The sequence below is a fragment of the Halichoerus grypus genome, chromosome 14 (assembly GCF_964656455.1).
Source record: "Halichoerus grypus chromosome 14, mHalGry1.hap1.1, whole genome shotgun sequence".
Classification (NCBI taxonomy): Eukaryota; Metazoa; Chordata; class Mammalia; order Carnivora; family Phocidae; genus Halichoerus; species Halichoerus grypus.
Window position 1 is genome coordinate 63,729,151 of NC_135725.1, and position 20,575 is coordinate 63,749,725.

Genomic DNA, 20,575 nt, shown 5'->3' on the forward strand with positions numbered 1-20,575 from the left:
TTGATTCTTTTTTTTTTTCCAATCCATTCAGCCATTCTATCTTTCGGAGGATTTAATTCATTTACATTTAATTATTGATAAATAAGGACTTACTATTGTAATTTTGTTAATTGTTTTCTGGCTATTTTGTAGAACTGTTTCACCTTGTTTCTTATCCTGTCTTGTGTGTGTTCTGATGTCTTTTGTTATCTGTATGGTTCTTTATCATGTTCTTTTATGTGATTAGCACAGGTTTTTCCCTTGTTAAAAAATATCTTCTAGTTGTAACACCCAAACTGATAACAACTTAACTTCAATAGCACTCCTAAACTTTATACTTTCACCCACACACGTTAGCTTATTGATGTTGAAGTTTACATATTTTTTATATTGTATATCCAAAAACAGACTACTGTCATTCTATTTTTAAGTTTTTAAACTTTTTACTTTAAAAAATTTTATTTTAGGGAGAGATTGTGGGGTGGGGGGCGGAAGAGGGAAAGGGAGAGTCTTAAGCAGACTTCACACTGAACACAGCCCAACTCAGGGCTCAGTCTCATGACCCTGAGATTATGATCTGAGTTGAAACCAAGAGTCAGACTGCGCCACCCAGGTGCCCCTAAGTTTTTAAACATTTACACTGGAGTTGAAGTACATTATGCACAACTGTTATATTATAAATTCTAATTCTGACTATATGTTTACCATTACCAGTGAGTTTTATGCTACTTTTTCTAAGATTTTATTTGACAGAGAGACACAGTGAGAGAGGGAACACAAGCAGGGGGAGTGGGAGAGGGAGAAGCAGGCTTCCCGCCGAGCAGGGAGACCGACGCAGAGCTCGATCCCAGGACCCTGGGATCATAACCTTAGCCGAAGGCAGACGCTTAACAACTGAGCCACCCAGGTGCTCCGCTACTTTCTTATTTATGATGTTAACTAGAATCCTTTTACTTCCACTCAATTCCCTGTAGCATTTCTTATAAGGAAGGTCTAGTGATTATGGATTCCTTGTTTTAGTTTGTTCTTTATCTCTCCATTTCTGAAGGACAGCTTTGCCAGCTATAGAATTCTTGACAGTTTTTTCCTTTCATATTTTGAATATATCATCCTGTTCTTTCCAGGCCCGAAAAGTTTTTGTTGAGAAATGCATTCATAGTCTTATGGAAGTTGTTAATATATGTAACTTCTTTAGCTTATTTCAGAATTTGACTTTTGACAATATAATGTGTCTCAGTGTAGCATTATAGGTTCTAGAGTTCTCTGGGTTTCATGGATCTAGATACTCATTTCTTTCTCCAGGTTTGGGAAACTTTCAGCCCTTCTTTAAATATATTTTCTGTCTCATTCTTTCTCTTCTGGAATTCCCATAATGCAGTTATGCTCTTCATTTTGCTCCTCTAATTTCAAATGTCCTGTCTTCTAGGTCACTGATTCTTTCTTCTACATGGTCAAGTCTGCCTTTGAAGCTCTCTATTGAATTTTTCAGACCTGTATTTCTCAGCTCTAGGATTTTTTAATGGTTTTTGTTGTTGTTGAACTTCTCATTTTGTTCATGCATTATCTTGCCAATTTCATTTGATTGTCTGTGCATTCTTGTAGTTCCTAAACTTCTTTAAGGGGGTTCTGAATTTTTTGTATAACAATTCCTAGATCTCTATTTATTTAGGGTTAGTTATCAGAGCTTTACTAGTTTCTTTTGGCAGTGTCATGTTTACCTGATTTTTTGAGTCTTGACTCATGTTGCTGAGTAAGTGGTCTTCTCTTCCAGACTTTACAGGTTTGCTTTAGCCAAGACAGTTCTTCCCAGGCAGCTCAGTTTGGGTTTCTGGACATGTCTACTAGTAACATCCTTGGGCAGTGGAACTTGCTATTAGAGCAGTCTATTTCGGGTCAAGGAAACCTCTGAGTGTGTGCTGCTGCCTGAGAACAATTGGATAGGATTGCTGGGTTGGTTCTCTGCCCAAGTGAGGCTTTAGGAGGGGCTGTGCAGTTGCCTGGGGTTTCTGGTCAGGCTTACTAGATGGTTGGCTGGCTGGGTACTAGACTTAGCAGTTGGTGGGGCGATGAATTCACTTCCCTGAATTGGCAGGGCAGCAGGACAGGCCCCGAGGCCTGCACAGCTTGTTTGGAGACTCAGTAAGATTGTACATTGATTTGCTGGCCAGATGGGGCCACCAATTTTGCTCTGCAGACAGGGCAGAGCTTTCTGTGCTTTCTGTTTAAATGCCACTGTAAGAAGGGCTGTTGGATGGGCTACATAGCTTCCTGTGTGCTTTGGCTAGGTTTCCTGGTCAGATGGGCTGAAGGCTATATTCAGCACTGGCTAGGGCTATGAATTACCTTCCCTGCCCATGCAGAGCTGGAGAACTGGCTCAAAGGCCTAAAAAGCTCTATGTGGTTGACTCAAGCTCCCTGGCTATACAGGGCCACTATCTTTGCTCTGCAAATAATCAGCTCTGCCCGCTGCACCTCCCTGCTTGAGTGTTGCAGGGCTATTCAGCTTTCTAGGTGTTCTGGCCAGGCTTTGATCAGGCAGGGCCAGGAGCTACACTCATGTGTGGTCCAGGCTATGCCTCAGCTCCCCTGCCTGAGCTGAAGCAGACCAGACTGCAAGGTTAGCAGGGCTCTTTGAGGACCCCAGTCAGGCACCCTGCTGTGTTCCCTGGTCAGATTGCACCTCTGTTTTGGCTCTGCAGATAAGCAAAATTAAAGGTTGGGACTACTACTTGGGCACCGCAGGTAGGAATTTGATCTGCCAAGATCCACGTGCTGGTTGCTTTAAGCTCTTCCCTTCTCCATCAGTCAGATTCCCAGTGGTCAAGCCCTACCAATTCCTTGGCAATCCCCATGGGTGAGACCAGCATGGGGGCTCCCAGGAAGTGACCCACAGTGCTGGTGGTGGGGGAGCTGGATTCCACTTTGGGTTCTCTTTTCCCATTTGAGGAACCGTACAAAGGCTCAGGGCAGACATTTTGGTGTGGTGCTACACCAGCCTGGTGGAGGGGTAGTACAGTCAGCATATAGCTGTTCCTCATGTCCTAATGCAGTGTGTCTGGTCTCTGTGGTGCAAGGGGCTGCAGCCTCACTCCCATGTTCTAGGACTTTCTCCATAGTGTCTTATCTGTGAATAGTTAATTGTTGTTCTTGTAAGAGGAAGCCAAGTCAGGAACAACCTATGTTGCCATCTTCTTAACATCCCATCTATTCAGCCTTTATCAGACTCATCATGTCTGCCTCATGGATTTATTTTCGGTTTAATCATAAGGAAAATGCCTGATATGTAACAGGCTCCGAACAAATGTTGGCTCCTTCCACAGTTTAGCATAGCATTCCATTCTTCCTTCACCAAATACACAGTGCTTTATATACATCTCATTACTGATTTTCCTGGCACCTATGCCCACACCTCTGCTTATGCCAGTTCTGCTGCCCAGAGTACCCTTCTCTGCCTAGTAAGCTCCTATGCATCCTTTAAAACCCAGCACAAACACCAGCCTTGTAAAACCTTACCAGACCACCACCAATTTTTCAGTCCCACATTATCCCATGTCATCTACCTCCTCATTCTTGCATAGTACTCCTCATACTGCACTTACTTGTTTACACATCGGCCTGACCGACCCTGAAGGCAGACTGAACTAATTCCTAGTTCAGAAGTGTCTGATGATTTAAAAATCAACATTAAACATACTGCCACTATAAAGTAGGAATGGGAGCTTAAATGAATCTCCCAGTTGAGCAAGTACTATTCCTATAGCTTCCAGGAACGTTAAGGAAACTTAAGTTTCACAGTACTGTGATCTTAAAGCCTCTCCCCTTTTCTGACCCACCAGCTACCAGCTTAAGAAGCACCTGTCCCACCTTCTGCAGATGAAGGAGCTTGGAGCCAGAGATGTGGACAGATGGAACCAAGAGTGCCTGGCACTGCTGCTCCAAATTTGGAGGAAGGAACTGGAACTAACCCCCCCAAAAACCACTGCAGTAACCAGGACCACCAAGAGTTCATCCAAGAGCAGCTCAGGCACAAAGTCCACCAGGCACTCGGTACTCAAGCAAATCTATGGTAATTGTCCTTTGGGCACTCTGTAGTTGACAAGCACCCCAGAGTGTTGCATCAGTATCTGAAATGGCATTTAATTACAATGGGCAAACCTCCATTCAGGTAGGAACTTTCCTATTCTACTTCCAGGCACCAAGAGAATCCTCAGCACCCACATTTAATGCCTCCCCTCCAGCAATTCTGGGTCAGAATTGGTTTCATGATGCATTCTGACATCTCAACCCAGAGAGCCTTCCAGCCAAGAGGTCTGCTGGCTTTCATTACTGAAAGCCTCATCCTTTAAACTCCTCCAGACCACTGCTTGGGTCTTCCCCTTACATTACCCATTTGGAGGGCTCCAGGAGCAGGAAGACCCTGTCTGCCTCACTTTGACTTTTCTTATGCTAAGATAGTACAGGGTTGCCCTTCTGTGGGAATGCCCCAGACCCATGCACTACAGTAAATACTTATTCAGCAGATGAGCTGTTTTAAATTGAGACATTTTCAGCTCTGGAAAAAGCCCATCCAAATAAACTCAGCAGAGAACAAGCCTGGCTAGCTCCCCAAAATAAAAACGTTGAGCCAAGGCACCTTTAGGAACAGACGGGCAGCCCAGGCAGCAAAATTTCAGGACCTTACCCTTGGCCTACACGGTATTTCCACACCATACCTAATTTATCTTGGCAGATACCAACAAGCTCAAGCCTTTACCTCAATAAGGAATTTAGAACTTGGTTAGGCTGTGGCTGTCATGGTCAGAGAGAAATGATCATTGCTGGTTGATTTCAGGTTGTTCTCAAGAAGGGAAAGTACCTCATCCCACAAGATCTTCCAGAGCTCATTCTGTGCTACGTCTCAATTCAGGTAAGGTAGCCAATGCACTGGCAAAACAGATTGGGGAGATGATGTGGGGAAGCATTTGCCTTGTTTCATCCCCAAAGGTGGAAGATAATACAACAGATTGCCAGGGGTTTCCAGTGGTCATTTGATTTGAGGTGTGCATATTTTTCATTCCCCTTTCATGGAATTATTACTACAGTCAACATGTCTCCATAAGAGGCAAGTTATTTTCACAACCACAAGTTATTGTTAACATTACCTCCAGTAGAGACAATAAATGGGACCTATTATTGATCACTTTTACATACTTGTTCACATAAAGGAAAAGGGAAATGAAAATACTGTCATTCTTCAAAGTAAGACCTTGGGGAATTCTTGCTCCATATTGGTTTCACATTAAGATTCATCTCCTTCTCAAAGTTGAGAAGTTCCTTAACCACAAATTCTGGCTTTTGCCTTTCATGGCCCTGTGAGGAGGACATTTAATATTTAATAACATGTCCTGCTCAGGCTTCACTGTGCATTTCACTCATACAGAAGCTCAGGGAACTTTCTTTTCAGCCATAAGACAAGAGTGTTTTACTCAGGGCCCCCTTCATTCACACCAGCATTAAATTTGGGTGATAAGTTCAGGGCTGTCAGCAGTTAATGTCAGATCCAGTGCTGCTCATGGGTGGCTATGGCAACACAGTCCCCCCACCTTTGCCAATCTAGTCATCCTGCAGGAACAGAGTGCAGCTGGGAAGGTGAACAATGACTGTCAGCATGAACTTTAACATTCATTTAGTTTCTGATGGGGAGAAAACCTGGAGGTGGGGGACAGAGTAATTACTGCCCAATCTTTAATAAGAGTTGGGCAACTCATGTAATATAGGCAGGCTGATCAGGGAGTAGTGGGTAGGGTAGTTACAACTGTAGACTTTGATTCCTTTGAAAGTATCCACGTAAAAAAGAAAACTTTTATTATACTCGAATGAACTGAAAATTAGTTTCAAAAACCATGGTTAAATGGAACTACCAGAGAAGTAGCATTTAGATAATCAGAACAATTTTGTACTTTGTCTCAAGAGAAAAATCCAGGACTATCAGAAATCTTAAAAAATTAAGGGCTTTAGAAGCACAAAAGGTTTTTTAATTAAAGGGCAGAATAAACAAATACAAATACTTAGTGGTTTCTTGGGATTTCACATAAATAGCTTGTTTGTCCTACATATCTAATTCTGACTGGCTTGAAAACAGACAAGGACTGAAGAAAATCTTTTCCTAACCCTAAACTTGGGGGAACACAAGGTTTTGTTAGGTCCACCCATCCACATTAAGCATTAACCAGTGAATCAAGCTGATTGTCAGGGCTAACTAGTTTGTGTTTTATACACAAAACATGTCTGTGAATAATTTCCATGGAAATGGGCACAGAGATTTCTGCAGTGTAGTATCACAAACGCCAAACTGAACCAAGAAGCTAACATTAATCTTGGTCTTCTCCATGAATAAAAATGTCAGTTCATTTTTTCACTTTGAGAATTCCATGGGGTTAAGGATCTTCTGATTTGTTCACCGTCCTGTTCAAGCGTAGAAAATTATTTGGCACATAGTAGGTGTTCAAATATTTGAGTGAAAATTGTTGTTCCCGTCCTCCAATGTAGGGAGAGGATTTAGTAGTGCCTTTACCTCTTTAAAGAGGAAGCAGAAAGTCAGCTGGATATCGCAAAGTATATATATAGCATCCCTGGACTGTTTCTCCACATGCATTTGGGAGACTCCACAATCCCTGTTCTCTCCAGTCCTTCAACAGCGACCCCTGCATACCACCTACAACATAGCGGCATAATACTGATCAGAGCACTTATATATATATTTTTATATACATATGTAATCTCCTAAATTTGGGGGGCTCATCTTTTTAAATATAAAAGAACTACCTTTAGAAAATCCATTCCAATGAATGGAATAACCATGGTTCAAGGGATTACTGGTACTGATAACCCCCTTGTATGAATGCAGCATTCCTGCCCACCCACAGAAGGGTATGCAAGTAACTCAAGATTGGATACCATAAAGGCAGCCAAAAACAGTTCCAGAGCAGTAGTTCACTGTGAAAGAACTTTAACAGTAATAAAACCAGGAGAGAAATACCAAGACATGTTTGTAACTTTTTTAACTACTCCCCTTTCATGTTCGCTTCTTTGCTCCACAGAAAGTTAGGAGCAACAGATAGCAATATGGCCTCAACAAGTTCAACATTTGGGGCCTCAGCATCCTCATTTGTCAAATGATAGGGTTGAATCCATCACTGTTTTCCAACTGCGGCATCTTAAGGCCTAAAAAAATACATTTCAAGACTGATATGCCTATCAAGACTATCATCCTTAAAGATACAGTTTTCAACACATAGTTTTCAAACAAGCCTATTTTCTACAATGGACTATATAGCCCACTGTGTGTGGTCCATGGAAAGTTAAGCTATGTATATGTAAGTTTGCGTTGTTGTATGTTAAAAGCACAGAGAAAGCTGTACCAGTTATTCCAGACAGACTGAAGACCTAGGTCCCAGTCACAGCTCAAGCACCTGGCCCCTTCCAGTCAAGGTTTTTCCTTTAAGAGAGGTCATGTATCTTGGAGGATGTTGGAAAATGCGAGGCTAATAAGTCATCCTGTCTCTATGACAAACTGGTCATCACCTTACCAGCCCCATGGATAGCCCATATCTAAATCCTTCTTCCTCACCAGTAATGAACTCTTCGGTATTAAAATTAATAACCTGATGAACTCTGATATTTGCTTTTGACAGTGAGCAACTTGCCGTGTATACACCTCCTTGAGAACAGTGGAAGATCAAAGAATTTTTCTTATAACCTGCAATCAGCTACTCAATCAAAACCCAAAATAAAGCTTCGACCACCTCTGGAGGAAGACTGTGTCCGGGGTAGCTGGAATAGCTAGTGCAGAGTTCTGATTCTCTGCTGATTGATTACCTTTTACGTCTTGAGACAGTATTAATCCTCATGCCTAAGGCCTTAGGCTGAAAACATAGTAACAACTGAATGACCATATCCGGATGTTCTCTCTCTGTTCTTCTTTAGCCTGTGCTACAAGGACCATGGTACACTGTGCCTGTGGAAAGCTTCCTGGCTGTCTACCTTCCATTCAGTCAGTACGGCTGTAAAGAACTTGTAATTAACAGTAAAGTCTCAGTAAAACTCAGAACATGAGGAGCACTAACATGAGCTTGCTGCCAGCCAGCTGGGGCGGCCCTGGTAAAGAACCTAGAGGAGATGGGTGGGGAGGAGCCTGTTATACAGGAGCCGTCTTCATCTCACTACTTTTCTCCAGTCTCCTCTTATTCCAGCATTATCAGTTTTAAATTTTAGACCAGAATCATGACCCAGAATTTACATTTAAGAATTGTTAAGACAAGGGGCACCTGGGTGGCTCTGTCGGTTAAGCATCTGCCTTCGGCTGAGGTCACGATCTCCGGGAGCTGCACTGGGCTCCATACTCAGGGGGCAGTCTGCTGGAGATTCTCTCCCCTTCCCTCTCGCCCCTCCCCTCCCGCCACACACTCTCTCTCTCTCAAATATATAAATCTTGGGGCACCTGGGTGGCTCAGTCAGTTAAGCGTTTGCCTTTTGCTCGAGTCATGATCTCCAAGTCCTGGGATTGAGCCCCTTCCCCTATCAGGCTCCTGCTCAGCGGGGAGTCTCCTTGTCCCTCTCCCACTCCCCCTGCTTGTGCTGTCAAAAAAAAAAAAAAACTAAGACAGTAATAGGCATCTGCTGATTCCTTGCATTTTACAGTTCCCGTGTTAGCCTCCGAAGGCCTCGGGCTGCTGCTGAGTACCAGCAGCAGTATCACAGCAGCGAGGAATCAACTGGGGGGGTTTACAGACCAGACCGTTCATGCATAAGGTACCACTGCAGGCCTTACCATTTTCTTGTATTTCCTGCCTGACCTGTACAGGTGAGCAAGCTTGTCAAAAGGCCATTCCTACTGGCTGGGAAAACTGTCCTAAAACTACACACATTTTAACTCTAAGAACACCTGGCATAAATACAATCCAGTGATCGTAGGCTTTTTCACATTTTTTAAGAGCAAAGTTAGGAATGTAAACAGAAGGACGAAACAGTGACATACTAGGCTCAAATATTTCTAGGACCACTTCCATTTTCTTAAAATTACTGCCACCCCTGTCCTAAGAGATAAGCAGTAAAATGTTAACAATTAGCAAACTGTAAAAAATTATTTCATAGTTATGAAAATAATGAATACAGTTGACCCTTGAACAACCAGGTTTGTGTGAATCCACTGAACGTGGTTTTTTTTCCCCAATAAATACATATGGTATCGATAAATACAGCCGTAGTACTGCAAATGTGTTCTTTTCTCTAGCTTGCTTTATTTTAAGAATTAGAATCTAATACATATAACAAAATATGTGTAAACTGATTATCAGTAAGGCTTCTGGTCAACAGTATGCTATTGGTAGTAAAGGTTTAGGGGAATCAAATTTTATACATGGATTTTTTTACCGGGGTGGGGGAGGGTGTTGGTACCCCCAACCCTCCCCCAACATTGTACAAGGGTCAATAAAATTGCTATCTAGCTTGTAATTTTAAAAGAACTATAACGGATCATTAGTAGAAAGTACTTTTAAAAGAATTAACTAGATCAAACCAAGTACCATTTAGGTATAGGAAAACCCCAAACAACTGCAGCACTATCTTGAAATCTTGCTCCTGCATAGAGGGACAGAAAACTGCTGTACATAATAGGACTCCACAGTGAGAAGCTGAATGTCATGATGGGTAAGGGCGACCGTTCCCAAATAAAAAAACTGGTTTCTGTTGCTGTCGGAATGAACTGGAGCTGAGACCACACAAAGATTCTGCTACTTTCTTGGCAAATAATAGAAGGTACTGTATTATCACTCTGTATTTTGTAAATATTTAGTTCCTATGAAATGCAAAATACACTAACCACCTGTAACCAAGTACCATGTACTAGTCCAAGAAGCCAGCCTGTGTTTTCCTACCTTAGTGCAAAGGAAGGTTCATAAACAACTACTTTAAAAGTTCAGCTTTAATGACAAACATTACATCAGTCTCTCTTCAAAATTAGATGTGAATAAACAATTTCAAACAGGAGGTACCACGATGCCTCTTACTGTACTCAATAGACTGTACTCAGTGCACTGGGCCCCTGGGGATGCCCAGTGATATACACATTGAAGCAATAATGTAAGTCTGTGAGCCACTGTTCCTGAATACCTCCACTCTTCAATGTCTGCAGAGAAAAACAAGAGTAATTTAAGAATTGTATCAAAACTGTTATGCTATCTGACAGTATTTTTCAAACCCAAATGAGATCTCAGAACCACTGCCCTTCATCTTCCATCTATCCATCACCATAGGAAATCTTATTGGAAATGGAGATTTCTTAATTGGGCACTGGCAGTGAAAATTCCTAGTCACACCCCCAAGTACAAGCAGTACACCAGTTTCTGGTTTCATCTGTTCCCTCTCAAATAACTGCTAGAACTAATGAAATTTCACCATCAACCATCTCTACACTCTGGACTTCCTCTGCTTGGCATGGCAGGGTCTCACAATCTTTGCGTAACATCAACTGAGAAAAATTCTATAAGGCCGACTGACAATTTCTGTCATTCTCTTCCCCATAGAGGTGGGCTAATTCTCCAACCTCAGAATAATCCAAATTCTTGACTGTTCTTCCCTTCTATTTCTGAATTACTCTGTTGCCTCTTCCATTACTTCTAGAAGGCTACTGAGAAAATTCAGAACAAGAACCTGTTATATATACCTAGTTAAGTTCTATTACTCTGAAGTATTACTATATATTAACTAATAAAGCCCCAAATACCTACATGAAAAAAACCTCTAACTCTTCCAAACCAAAAACACTAAAGGAATCCTAGACAGAGATGCCCCTGCAAACACAGAACCAACCATGAGACAAAGCTGAAACCTGCAACTTCTCAACTTCCTCTTACAGTGAACTAAGTGACTAGAAATTGGGTGTAGTTTATTCCTGCTAAATAGTTTTTTTAATGACAGCTAACATTTGTTGAGAACTTAATGTCAGTTACACTAAAAACTTTACGTGAATGATCTCATTTTATGGTCACCAAAACTCAATGAAGTTGGTATTTACAGCGAGGTGAAACAACTGACAGGTTTAAAAACCATGCCAAACCATCACAGCTAATCAGAATCCTGGCAGGAGTGACTCTGATGCCTGTACCTCTTCTAACTAAGCTGCCTGCCACCTTAATTCAATTTGACTACTTTATGGCTTGTATTACGGACCCTAGATCAAAGACCTCCCCCTGGTTAAGTGGCAGGTGCTAGTCATCAGGGGAAGCCCTGGGAAATCACCAAAGTGGGCTTAATTCCAGGAGTCAGTCAATGCAGAGGAGACCTAGCCTCCCAAGAGCAACACCCCATGCCCTGCCCAGCAATCCTTTTTCGAGTACTAGTAGTACAAAGCCCTGTTCCACACTTACCGTGATATTCTTGATGATCTGCTGCACCAAGATGGCATTGGTTAACATATGAGTCCTGAGGGGTGCATGCTGCAGCAGCAGGCGAAGCAGCTGGCCCACAACAGGCAGCTCCTCAGGCCCAGCTCTGTTCACCCGCAGGCTCTGCAGCATCAGCCTGAGGACTCGAGGCAGGAGAGCCAGGATGGAGACACAGACCCCCCACAGCTTGTCCCTACAACAACAGACAAAAATGAGTCAGAGAGCCAACACACACAGAAGAAGTACCCTTTCCATATTTCCTAAAACTGAGAAATGTCCTTTTAAGAAATGTGTTTTCTGGGGCGCCTGGGTGGCTCAGTCGTTAAGCGTCTGCCTTTGGCTCAGGTCATGATCCTGGGGTCCTGGGATCGAGCCCCACATCGGGCTCCCTGCTCCGCGGGAAGCCTGCTTGTGTTCCTGCTCTCGCTCTCTATCAAATAAAATCTTTAAAAGTAAAAAACAGGGGCGCCTGGGTGGCTCAGTCGTTAAGTGTCTGCCTTCGGCTCAGGTCATGATCCCGGGGTCCTGGGATCGAGCCCCACATCGGGCTCCCTGCTCCGCAGGAAGCCTGCTTCTCCCTCTCCCACTCCCCCTGCTTGTGTTCCCTCTCTCGCTGTCTCTGTCAAATAAATAAATAAAATCTTTAAAAAAATAAAAATTTAAAAAAAATAAAAAACAACCTGGTGTTTTCTGGTAAAACTCCACAAATCAAAACTAGTAACTGGGTTTCATCAGAGCTAATTTTAAGCAAATCCAATGAAGAACCAGGTGCTCTCCCCTAATTGAATGAGTTCTAGGAAGCCTAGCAATCAGCACTTTCCTGGGCTTAACAGGACATTCTTGAAGCCCTGGTGATCATATAGAACAGAGAATTAGCCAAAGAACAGAATAATCTATACATGCATAGTGTTCTCTACCACTGAAAATTATTCAACTATTATACAACATCAAAAATCAAGAGTAAGACTATCCCACTGATAAAAAGAAAAGAAAAATGGGTGCCTGGCTCAGTCAGTAGAGCATGCGACTCTTAATCTCAGGGTCTTGAGTTTGAGCCCCATGCTGGGGGTAGAGTTTACATTAAACAACAACAGGGGCACCTAGGTGGCTCAGTTGGTTAAGTGTCCAACTCTTGGCTTCGGCTCAGGCCATGATTTCAGGGTTGTGCGACTGAGCCCCGCACTGGGCTCCACACTCAGCTCACGGAGCCTGAGATTCTTCCCCCCGCCGCCCCGCCACTGCTCTCAAGTGCGCTGTCTCGCGCACTCTCTCTAAAATAAAATCTTAAAAAAAAAAACACACATACAGACAAAACAAAACTTCACGAAACTTTAAGGCTGTGACCTGAATTCTGAGCCTCTTCAATGTTTTAAAGTGGGCAGATTTGTGGAAGAAGGTGCTCACAAGGAAACAAAATAGATTTCAGAAAGGAGCCAGTTAGGGGACTGTTACTGCATTACTAGGTCATGAAAGGCCAGAAATAATAAATCCAAATTTTAGTAAGAATCATTCTCTTGGTATTGTTATAGAGCAGGAACAAAAATGTTTTATGATAAAGGTAAGTGGACTTGCAGCTAGCCTAACCACAATCTAGAGGAGTATCAATTAAAGGGAGCAATAGAGTCCACTGGCTGTTAAAGTCCCCGACCTTAGTCTGTTACAGATTCTGTATCAGGAGTGCATAATCCTCCTAGTCCCCAAATCCTTCAGAGAACCTGACTACCTCCAGATGTAGAAGCAGCAGTCCTTTCACAATTTGATCAACCTCCCCAACTTCATACACAGCAACTGCATCAAAGATGGATACCGAATCCATTCTAAGCCAACCAGATCCTCTTATTGGAGACTTTATTCAGCCCGTTGACTCATGCGTGTAGCCAGGTTAGGAGAACCACGTGCAAGGAGAAAAAAGCCAGACTGCACACACAGCTAATAAGGAGGCAAAGGCACAGAGATAAAGACTACACAATCTAGAAGAAAATGTAGAGATAACTACTTTGGTTCCTAACCAGTTTCAATTCCTGCTTCCACATTCCTAGCCCTTGAGTTTTCTAAGTTACCCCATAATGGTCCAATATCCATTTTCTATTTTAACTTAAGTGGATTTCAAATAATTGCTGATCAAAGCTGTGCTGAAGAGCTCATAGATTCTATACAATACTAAATATAAGTTTAGTGAATGGGTCAATAAAGTTTAGAACTCCACCTTAAGACACACAATTAAAACTGTCAAGCCAAAAAGAAATACAAGAGACCTGGGTACAAGCAATGGAAGAAATACCATACGAACAGCCATTCCTAGGGTTTTCTAAGAGTTGTCATGAGTGTACTCATTCTAAGTGTACGCATTCTACAAGTGTTTAAAGGACAGAACTGGGGGTCGCCTGGGTTGCTCAGTCGGTTAGGCGTCTGCCTTCGGCTCAGGTCATGATCTCAGGGTACAGGGATGGAGCCCTGCAGCTGGCTTTCTGCTCAAGGAGGAGTCTGCTTCTCCTTCTCCCTCTGTCCCACCCCACCCCCCGGAACTCCTGCTCTCTCTTATGCACATGCACACTCTCAAATTTAAAAAAAAAGGACATAACTGGGACCAATGAAATTGAGGTTTCAGAACTCAGAGCTGTAGTTCTAAAAATCACTCTAAAGAAACTGATGAAAGTTCAGTATTTTGCATACAATTTTCAGGAGTTCATGGGGGCGCCTGGGTGGTTCAGTCGGTTAAGCGGCTGCCTTCGGCTCAGGTCATGATCCCAGGGATCTGGGATCGAGGCCCACGTCGGGCTCCCTGCTCAGCGGAGAGCCTGCTTCTCCCTCTCCCTCGTCCTGCTGCTCTGCCTACTTGTTCTCTCTCTCTGTCAAATAAATAAATAAAATCTTAAAAAAAAAAAAAAAAAAAGAGGAGTTCGGATAACTCCACAAACTTCTGACATATTCCAATCAGGTAACAGCAACCTCCCCTTCTACTCCAAACACAGAGAAATACAGATAAAATACTTTTTAAAAAGTACACAGCCAAGCTCAAAAGCCAGAATGGGTGAAATCTCTAGGTGCCAGAAACCATTACAGAAGTCATATAAAGATACCCCGACAGAGGTACAGAACTGGATGTGGGATTTTAGGGCTGGGTTTTCAACAGCTTAGTATTGGAAGCTGAGACTTTAGGCCCTAGGTGTGGGAGGCAGGGAGCTAGAACTGGGCTCCCTGTGTATAGCTGGAAGACAGGACAATGCACATGTAAAACTGACCCACAGGGAGGTCTCCATAATCTGCACAGAACTCTCACAAAAGATGCACTCAGAGAAAAGGTGTACAATCCAAACCATGAGTTTGTTCAACCCCATGAAAAACAATCTCCAGAGTCTCACCTGCTCCCCTACATAAGGGAGAATTCCCATGCCAGAGAATAAAAGAAAAAACAGAACAAACGGACAGGAACTTTAAAATAATACCAATAAATCAGGAAAAAACAAGAATGACAAAAAGCCAAGTAAAAACCCCAACAGAGCTAAGAAAAGAATAGAGCTGATGAAATTAAAACTCAAAAGAGTTAAATAAAACATACAGCAAAGTAGAAGATGTTCAGAGATAGAGGACAGATTGAGAAGCTCCCTTCGTTTAAAGGAGGCTGTAGGAGAGAAGAGAAAAACGGGAGGTAACAAATAGTAACAGCACTTCCCAGACCTAAAGGAAAAACACCCAGTCTTCAGATCAAAGAGTACACTAAGTCTCAAGAAGCAGGTAATAACCAAACCTACATTAGGATACACCTTGATCTGCAACACCACAAAAGTTAAGGAGAAAACAGTAAAACTGCAGAGAATAGACTACCTACCAGGAGGGCTCAGTGACAGCAGATTTTTCCATTACTAACAATGAGTCCAGAAGACGACAGTATAATACGTTTCTTCAAAGTCCAGTGGCCATGGTTTTTAACAACTCAAACTGAGTGGTCAAGCCTGGTGTTTTGGCCAGCTCTTGAGAAATCAAAGCCTCCTAATAATTTGCCTGGCATTCTCATTATTTATAACCTTACAAACACCTTCTCAGGGAAGGTAGGAGTAGCCCAAAAGGGAATTTAAGCACCTACCACTCTGGCTGGCAACACATCCTTGTGACTAAGTAATGTCACCTGAAAGATACACAGAGTCCTGGAAATACCAACCGTTTCAATATCTAGCATAAAACATTTAAAACTGGGCATTTTAAACAGGCAAAAAATATTTCATACACTCAATTTTGTTCCATTCAGCCACAGAAACTCAAAAGTGGGATGTTTCTCCATAAGAACTTATAAAAGATCTTTAAAACTTCCCATCCAAGTATTCAATAAAGGGGCTATATTTCAATGACAGGAGATAACAAATAGCAACATACACATTTCATAAATGGGGACTCTTATTGTAACATGTTTTGAACCCTAAGAAGTTCCTTGGGATTTATAAAAGCCTTTTCTTGACCTATGAGACCAAAAGTCTGATGATATGCAAGAAAATCTTCAAATCTGTGTTTTATTTATGTGTCAATTTTAGAGTCTATTTACAACAAAATCCATTTTACTTTTTATTTTTATTTTTTATTTGACAGAGACACACAGCGAGAGAGGGAACACAAACAGGGGGAGTGGGAGAAGGAGAAGCAGGCTTCCTGCGACACAGGGAGCCCAATGCGGGGCTCGATCCCAGGACCCTGGGATCATGACCTGAGCTGAAGGCAGATGCTTAACGACCGAGCCACCCAGGTGCCCCAACAAAATCCATTTTAAACATACACACTTAGCAAAAAAAAAAAAAAATCTAAATGTATGTTGACAGTAAAATGGTAAGTTACTGCACATTCATGTAACAAAATATTGTAGATCAAATGTACTGGATGGATCACAGCCAATCATACTCACATCCCATATTTATAAACAGTGTTACTGAAACACAGCCACACCCATTCATTTTATATGTTCTCTGTTGCTGCTTTCCTATTGCCAGGGCATTGCTGAATAGTTCTGACAAGAGACTTTATATGGCATGAAAAACCTAAAATATTTACTATCTAATTCTTTAGAGAAAGCAGTTTGCTTAAGCCCTGGTATAGAGAAACAAAAATGAAATAAATTTCTGAATCAACATGAATGACTCACAAATGATGATGACAGTCAAATCACAAAAAATACATATAGTACTATCCCTTTTATATAAAATTCTTAAAATACGCAAAACAAAATTGTATTGTTTACAAATGCACATAAAATTTTTAATAAAAAGGCAAGGAAATGATTAACACATGTAAAAAACAAAACCCCAGGCTCAAAATGGTGTCACTTAGGTGAAGGCCCCAAGTCAGCAAACCAAGACTTAATACCTAACTGCAGTTTCAGCCCCCCAGAAATGTAACCTTTAATCAGTCAACACAGGAACTTTCTGATCAGCACAAAGAAAAATTTACTGATAGACCCCTTCTATTCCCCTTGGGAGGGCCACCCTGCCTAAATGATGGATTCTTTGGTAATAATTTCCTTTTTCCCATTCCCTATCTACTTATAAAAACCTTTCCTTTTCGGGGCGCCTGGGTGGCTCAGTCGTTAAGCGTCTGCCTTCGGCTCAGGTCATGATCCCAGGGTCCTGGGATTGAGCCCCGCATCGGGCTCCCTGCTCAGCGGGAAGCCTGCTTCTCCCTCTCCCTCTGCCCCTGCTCGTGTTCCCTCTCTAGCTGTCTCTCTCTCTCTGTCAAATAAACAAAAAAAAAACAAAAAAAAAAAACCTTTCCTTTTCTATAGCCCTTGAGAGCTCCCCTCTACTCACCAGATGGAATGCTGCCCAATTAGTGAATCAATTAATAAAGTCAATTAGATCTTTAAAATTTACTAAGTTGAATTTTTGTTATTTAACACACAAAAGTGATCTCTGGGGTGTGTAGGAAAAGTAACTGTAGAGGGTACACAAGGTGTGTGCTGATGACGTTCTACTTCTGAACCTGGAGATAGGTTAAATGGATGTTCAGTTTATACTTAGACTCTTTAAACTATATAAATGTTTCATACATACATACGTTTATTTTTATCATATGTGAAAAGTTTAAAAAAACTAGAAAAATACCAAAATGTTAACAGGCAATAGAACAATTATTTTCTTATATTGATATTAGATTTTTAAAAATCTGTATTTCTATAAAATCTAGATTTCTATAAAAAATTTTAACAGGCATACCAGTAAGAACATAGCATGAGAATACTTTTTTAAATTAAAGTGAAATATTCCAAACTATGCTAGAACCTTTAGTCTCTTGAAGAGCTATATATAAGAGCTATATCATATAAGAGCTAAAGAATAACTAATACAAACACTAGCATCTTAGAAAAATTTCCTTAAATCCAAGAACTTAAAAATTCTACTCTGGTTAGCTCTAACGAAGCCCAAAACAAAATACAAAGGCTTGTACTTATTAACAAGTGCATTCTTCTAAACGTAGATAGAATTTCTTTTCTTGCTAGACCTATAGCAACATTAATAAGGAAAGCTCCCAAAGAAAGTTTATACCATCTAATTTTTCAAATCTGTAGCTTAAAGGAAAAAAACAAAAGCTAAAAATTCTCATCACAATACAATGGGAATTTATGAAAGAAAAAAAACGCCAGTTAGGTTTACACAAATTCTGAAAGAGAATTTAGGGTATTTCCCAAATCTAACTTTCTTTGACTCTTTGTTTTAATTTTTAAATTTTTAAATTTTATTTACTCATTTATTTGGTTGGGGGAGGTAGATAGGAAAAAAAATTAAAGTTGAAGAATACAAAAACTATTACCTCTTTCTTAGATGTTCTGCTTCTCCTTTCTCTAAAGTGAGCAGAAAATAAAGAAGACTGTAGCAACAAGAAGCCAGAAATGGCAGGAGAGTCTCACTAAGTACACACGTATGATCCAGGAGCTTACAGATAACACCCAAAACACAGCCAGCTGTACTGTCAGGAATTACAGTCAACCCAACCTAGGCAGAGAAAAATGAGATTAATGACCTCTTCACAACAGTCCTCTCTCCTGGATAAAACCAAACCCCATTGACTGGAGAGTTAACCTAACATCACTTCTACTGAAAAACAGTACATACATAATACATGCCACCTGCCATACCTTAAGGTCCTGTTTTCCCTTAAGCATTTAATTACTACATTAAATAACTTTGAAAGCATGCCAACTCAAGAAATACTATTAACTTAATCCACTGCCTCCCCTCCATGACAAAGTCTACTAAAATTTTCAAGACATTACAATTTCTGATGGTCAGAAATACCATCATTTAAAAGGATTATTTCATGGCCCCCCCCAAATCTTGATACCAACAATCACATTTACATGATCTTTATTAGATTCTTCAGACTAGAAAACTCTAGTATCTGGCACCACCTCCACCCCAGGTAATTAAATATACAAACCAGAGTTCATTTTACAATTACCCTTCCCCTTCCCTTAATTTAGCTACTCACTCAGACATGACTAAGTGAAACACCCAGGGGTAAGACATCACTATACTGAACACCTGACTGCTTCACTGCCCCAAAACCTCGATAAGGGACATCACGGTATATGTATTCATTTGGACTCTACTGTAAACTGTCATTAAGGTGGACTCTAACTTATAACTGTTACGTGTGCACAGTTTAAATCTCCTGGGAACTACTGTTGAGTCATCACTGAAGTCTGCAGGCTCTGATCAGGCTGTCTGAATATAGTGGCCAAGAATGACTATTGTGTTGATCTTTTAACTAGAATAATGAATGCAGTCAAAGGAGGACATAAATATCTGGAGGGGAGGTGAAAAGAAAAAAGGTAGGGATCCTTAGAGACACAACACATAAGGACTGGAAGTTCGACAGTCGAGAGAAAAGAGTACTGGGAATTCAAAACAGTATCCTTCCAACTTAAGGGAAATAACATTTTAAAGGAGAAAAGGGGGTTGGAATGTGCCTATAAAATGACCCGAACAAGTGAGAGTGCCTAGAAGATAAAATGTGGGAGCCGTCCCTTGCACTATACATAATTATAATAAGCCAGAGATCCAAGTATAAATGTTGGAGGAAGCTAAAAAGCAAAAACCCAGGCATACCCAATGGAAACAAGGAACACCAACTGTCCAGAAGACAAAATAGTCTCAAGGCTGAGCTCGCTGCTTCTAGTGACCAGGCCTTGAGCCAACTGTTAGGATACATCCCTACTTTAGAACCCAAATCTTTAAGGTGTAAATTAGACCCCAGTCTGGATTCTGGATTCCCAATACACCAATACCAAGTACATGTTAATTAAAGCATTACAAGTCAGAAGAACCTAAGGTATAATTTTAAAGCCCTTCATTGCAGATGGAGAAAGTAAGGTCCTGGAAAAGGGGGAATTTCCCAAGGTTACAGAATTAATAAGTAACAGCCAGGAAAAACATCAAGATTTCCCAGTTCTTGTCACAGCATCATGCTACGAGGCCATGGAATTATTAAGCTTAGAATTCTGGACACACACTCTCTCCTTGCCTATGGCAAACCCACTATTAACCAAGGATTCTCTATGATTTTTTCAGTAGCAAAACAAAACAAAACAAAAAAATGTAAGTATATTTACCAAATGCTTACTGATGGCACTCTGCAGGATGTCAAAGCTCTGGCTTCGGGCAGGGATAACCAATAAACTGTGACAAACTGTCTGTCAGAAAAGGAGAAAACCAGTAACCAAATCGGGACATTTTAGGTCAGAAACAAGCTCTACAGACTTTTTTTTAACCTACTTGCCCTACATAGAACAGGAAACTTAACAAAAAATTACTTTGAAGATACAAATGTCAAAGGTAAAACAATCGAGTCTCATATATGGGCTAATTTTCCAAACAATTCATTAATTAAACATTTACTGGACATTGAGCTAGTCCTATCAGGTGCCAGGCACAGGAATGAAAGACTGAGGAACTCCTCTCTCACAGCCCTAAAAAAGTAGCTTCAATCCACCAAGGTAGAGACCATATTTCTACTATAAGTACTAAAAGAGAAAGATCTGAATGATGTGAACGAAGGGCTGACAAAAGCCTTTTTTCCATTTGGTAGAAAAATGTACCATAGAAAAACACTTATGATCCAGAAACTGCTAATATCCTGTTCAAATTAATTATAATGCTGCCTCCTATTCCCCAAAGGTAAAAGGAAGAGAACAG

General features: G+C 41.2%; 2 protein-coding genes across 9 annotated transcripts in view; one reads left to right on the forward strand and one right to left on the reverse strand.

Annotated features, from left to right (window-relative positions):
• Positions 1 to 9,705, forward strand: part of INVS (inversin) — a 159,775-nt gene extending 150,070 nt beyond the window's left edge. For 4 of the 5 annotated variants that reach the window (XM_036074130.2, XM_036074134.2, XM_078061517.1 and 1 more), the window contains 3 exons: positions 3,816 to 4,045; positions 4,811 to 4,885; positions 7,653 to 9,705. In XM_036074130.2, coding sequence (XP_035930023.2) covers positions 3,816 to 4,045; positions 4,811 to 4,885; positions 7,653 to 7,804 — 457 coding nt within the window. In that variant the 3' untranslated portion in view covers positions 7,805 to 9,705. The remainder of the gene's footprint in view (positions 1 to 3,815; positions 4,046 to 4,810; positions 4,886 to 7,652) is intronic. The other variant, XM_078061516.1, reaches the window with a different exon arrangement.
• Positions 9,706 to 9,925: 220 nt separating this feature from the next.
• Positions 9,926 to 20,575, reverse strand: part of TEX10 (testis expressed 10) — a 61,008-nt gene continuing 50,358 nt past the window's right edge. The window contains exons 12-15 of one of the 4 annotated variants that reach the window (XM_078061519.1): positions 19,993 to 20,073; positions 18,192 to 18,373; positions 11,385 to 11,595; positions 9,926 to 10,144 (exon numbers count right to left, since the gene is read on the reverse strand). In XM_078061519.1, coding sequence (XP_077917645.1) covers positions 10,031 to 10,144; positions 11,385 to 11,595; positions 18,192 to 18,373; positions 19,993 to 20,073 — 588 coding nt within the window. In that variant the 3' untranslated portion in view covers positions 9,926 to 10,030. Of the gene's footprint in view, positions 10,145 to 11,384; positions 11,596 to 14,075; positions 14,252 to 18,191; positions 18,374 to 19,992; positions 20,074 to 20,575 lie in introns of those variants that run through there. The other 3 variants (XR_013443777.1, XM_078061520.1, XR_013443778.1) reach the window with 3 other exon arrangements.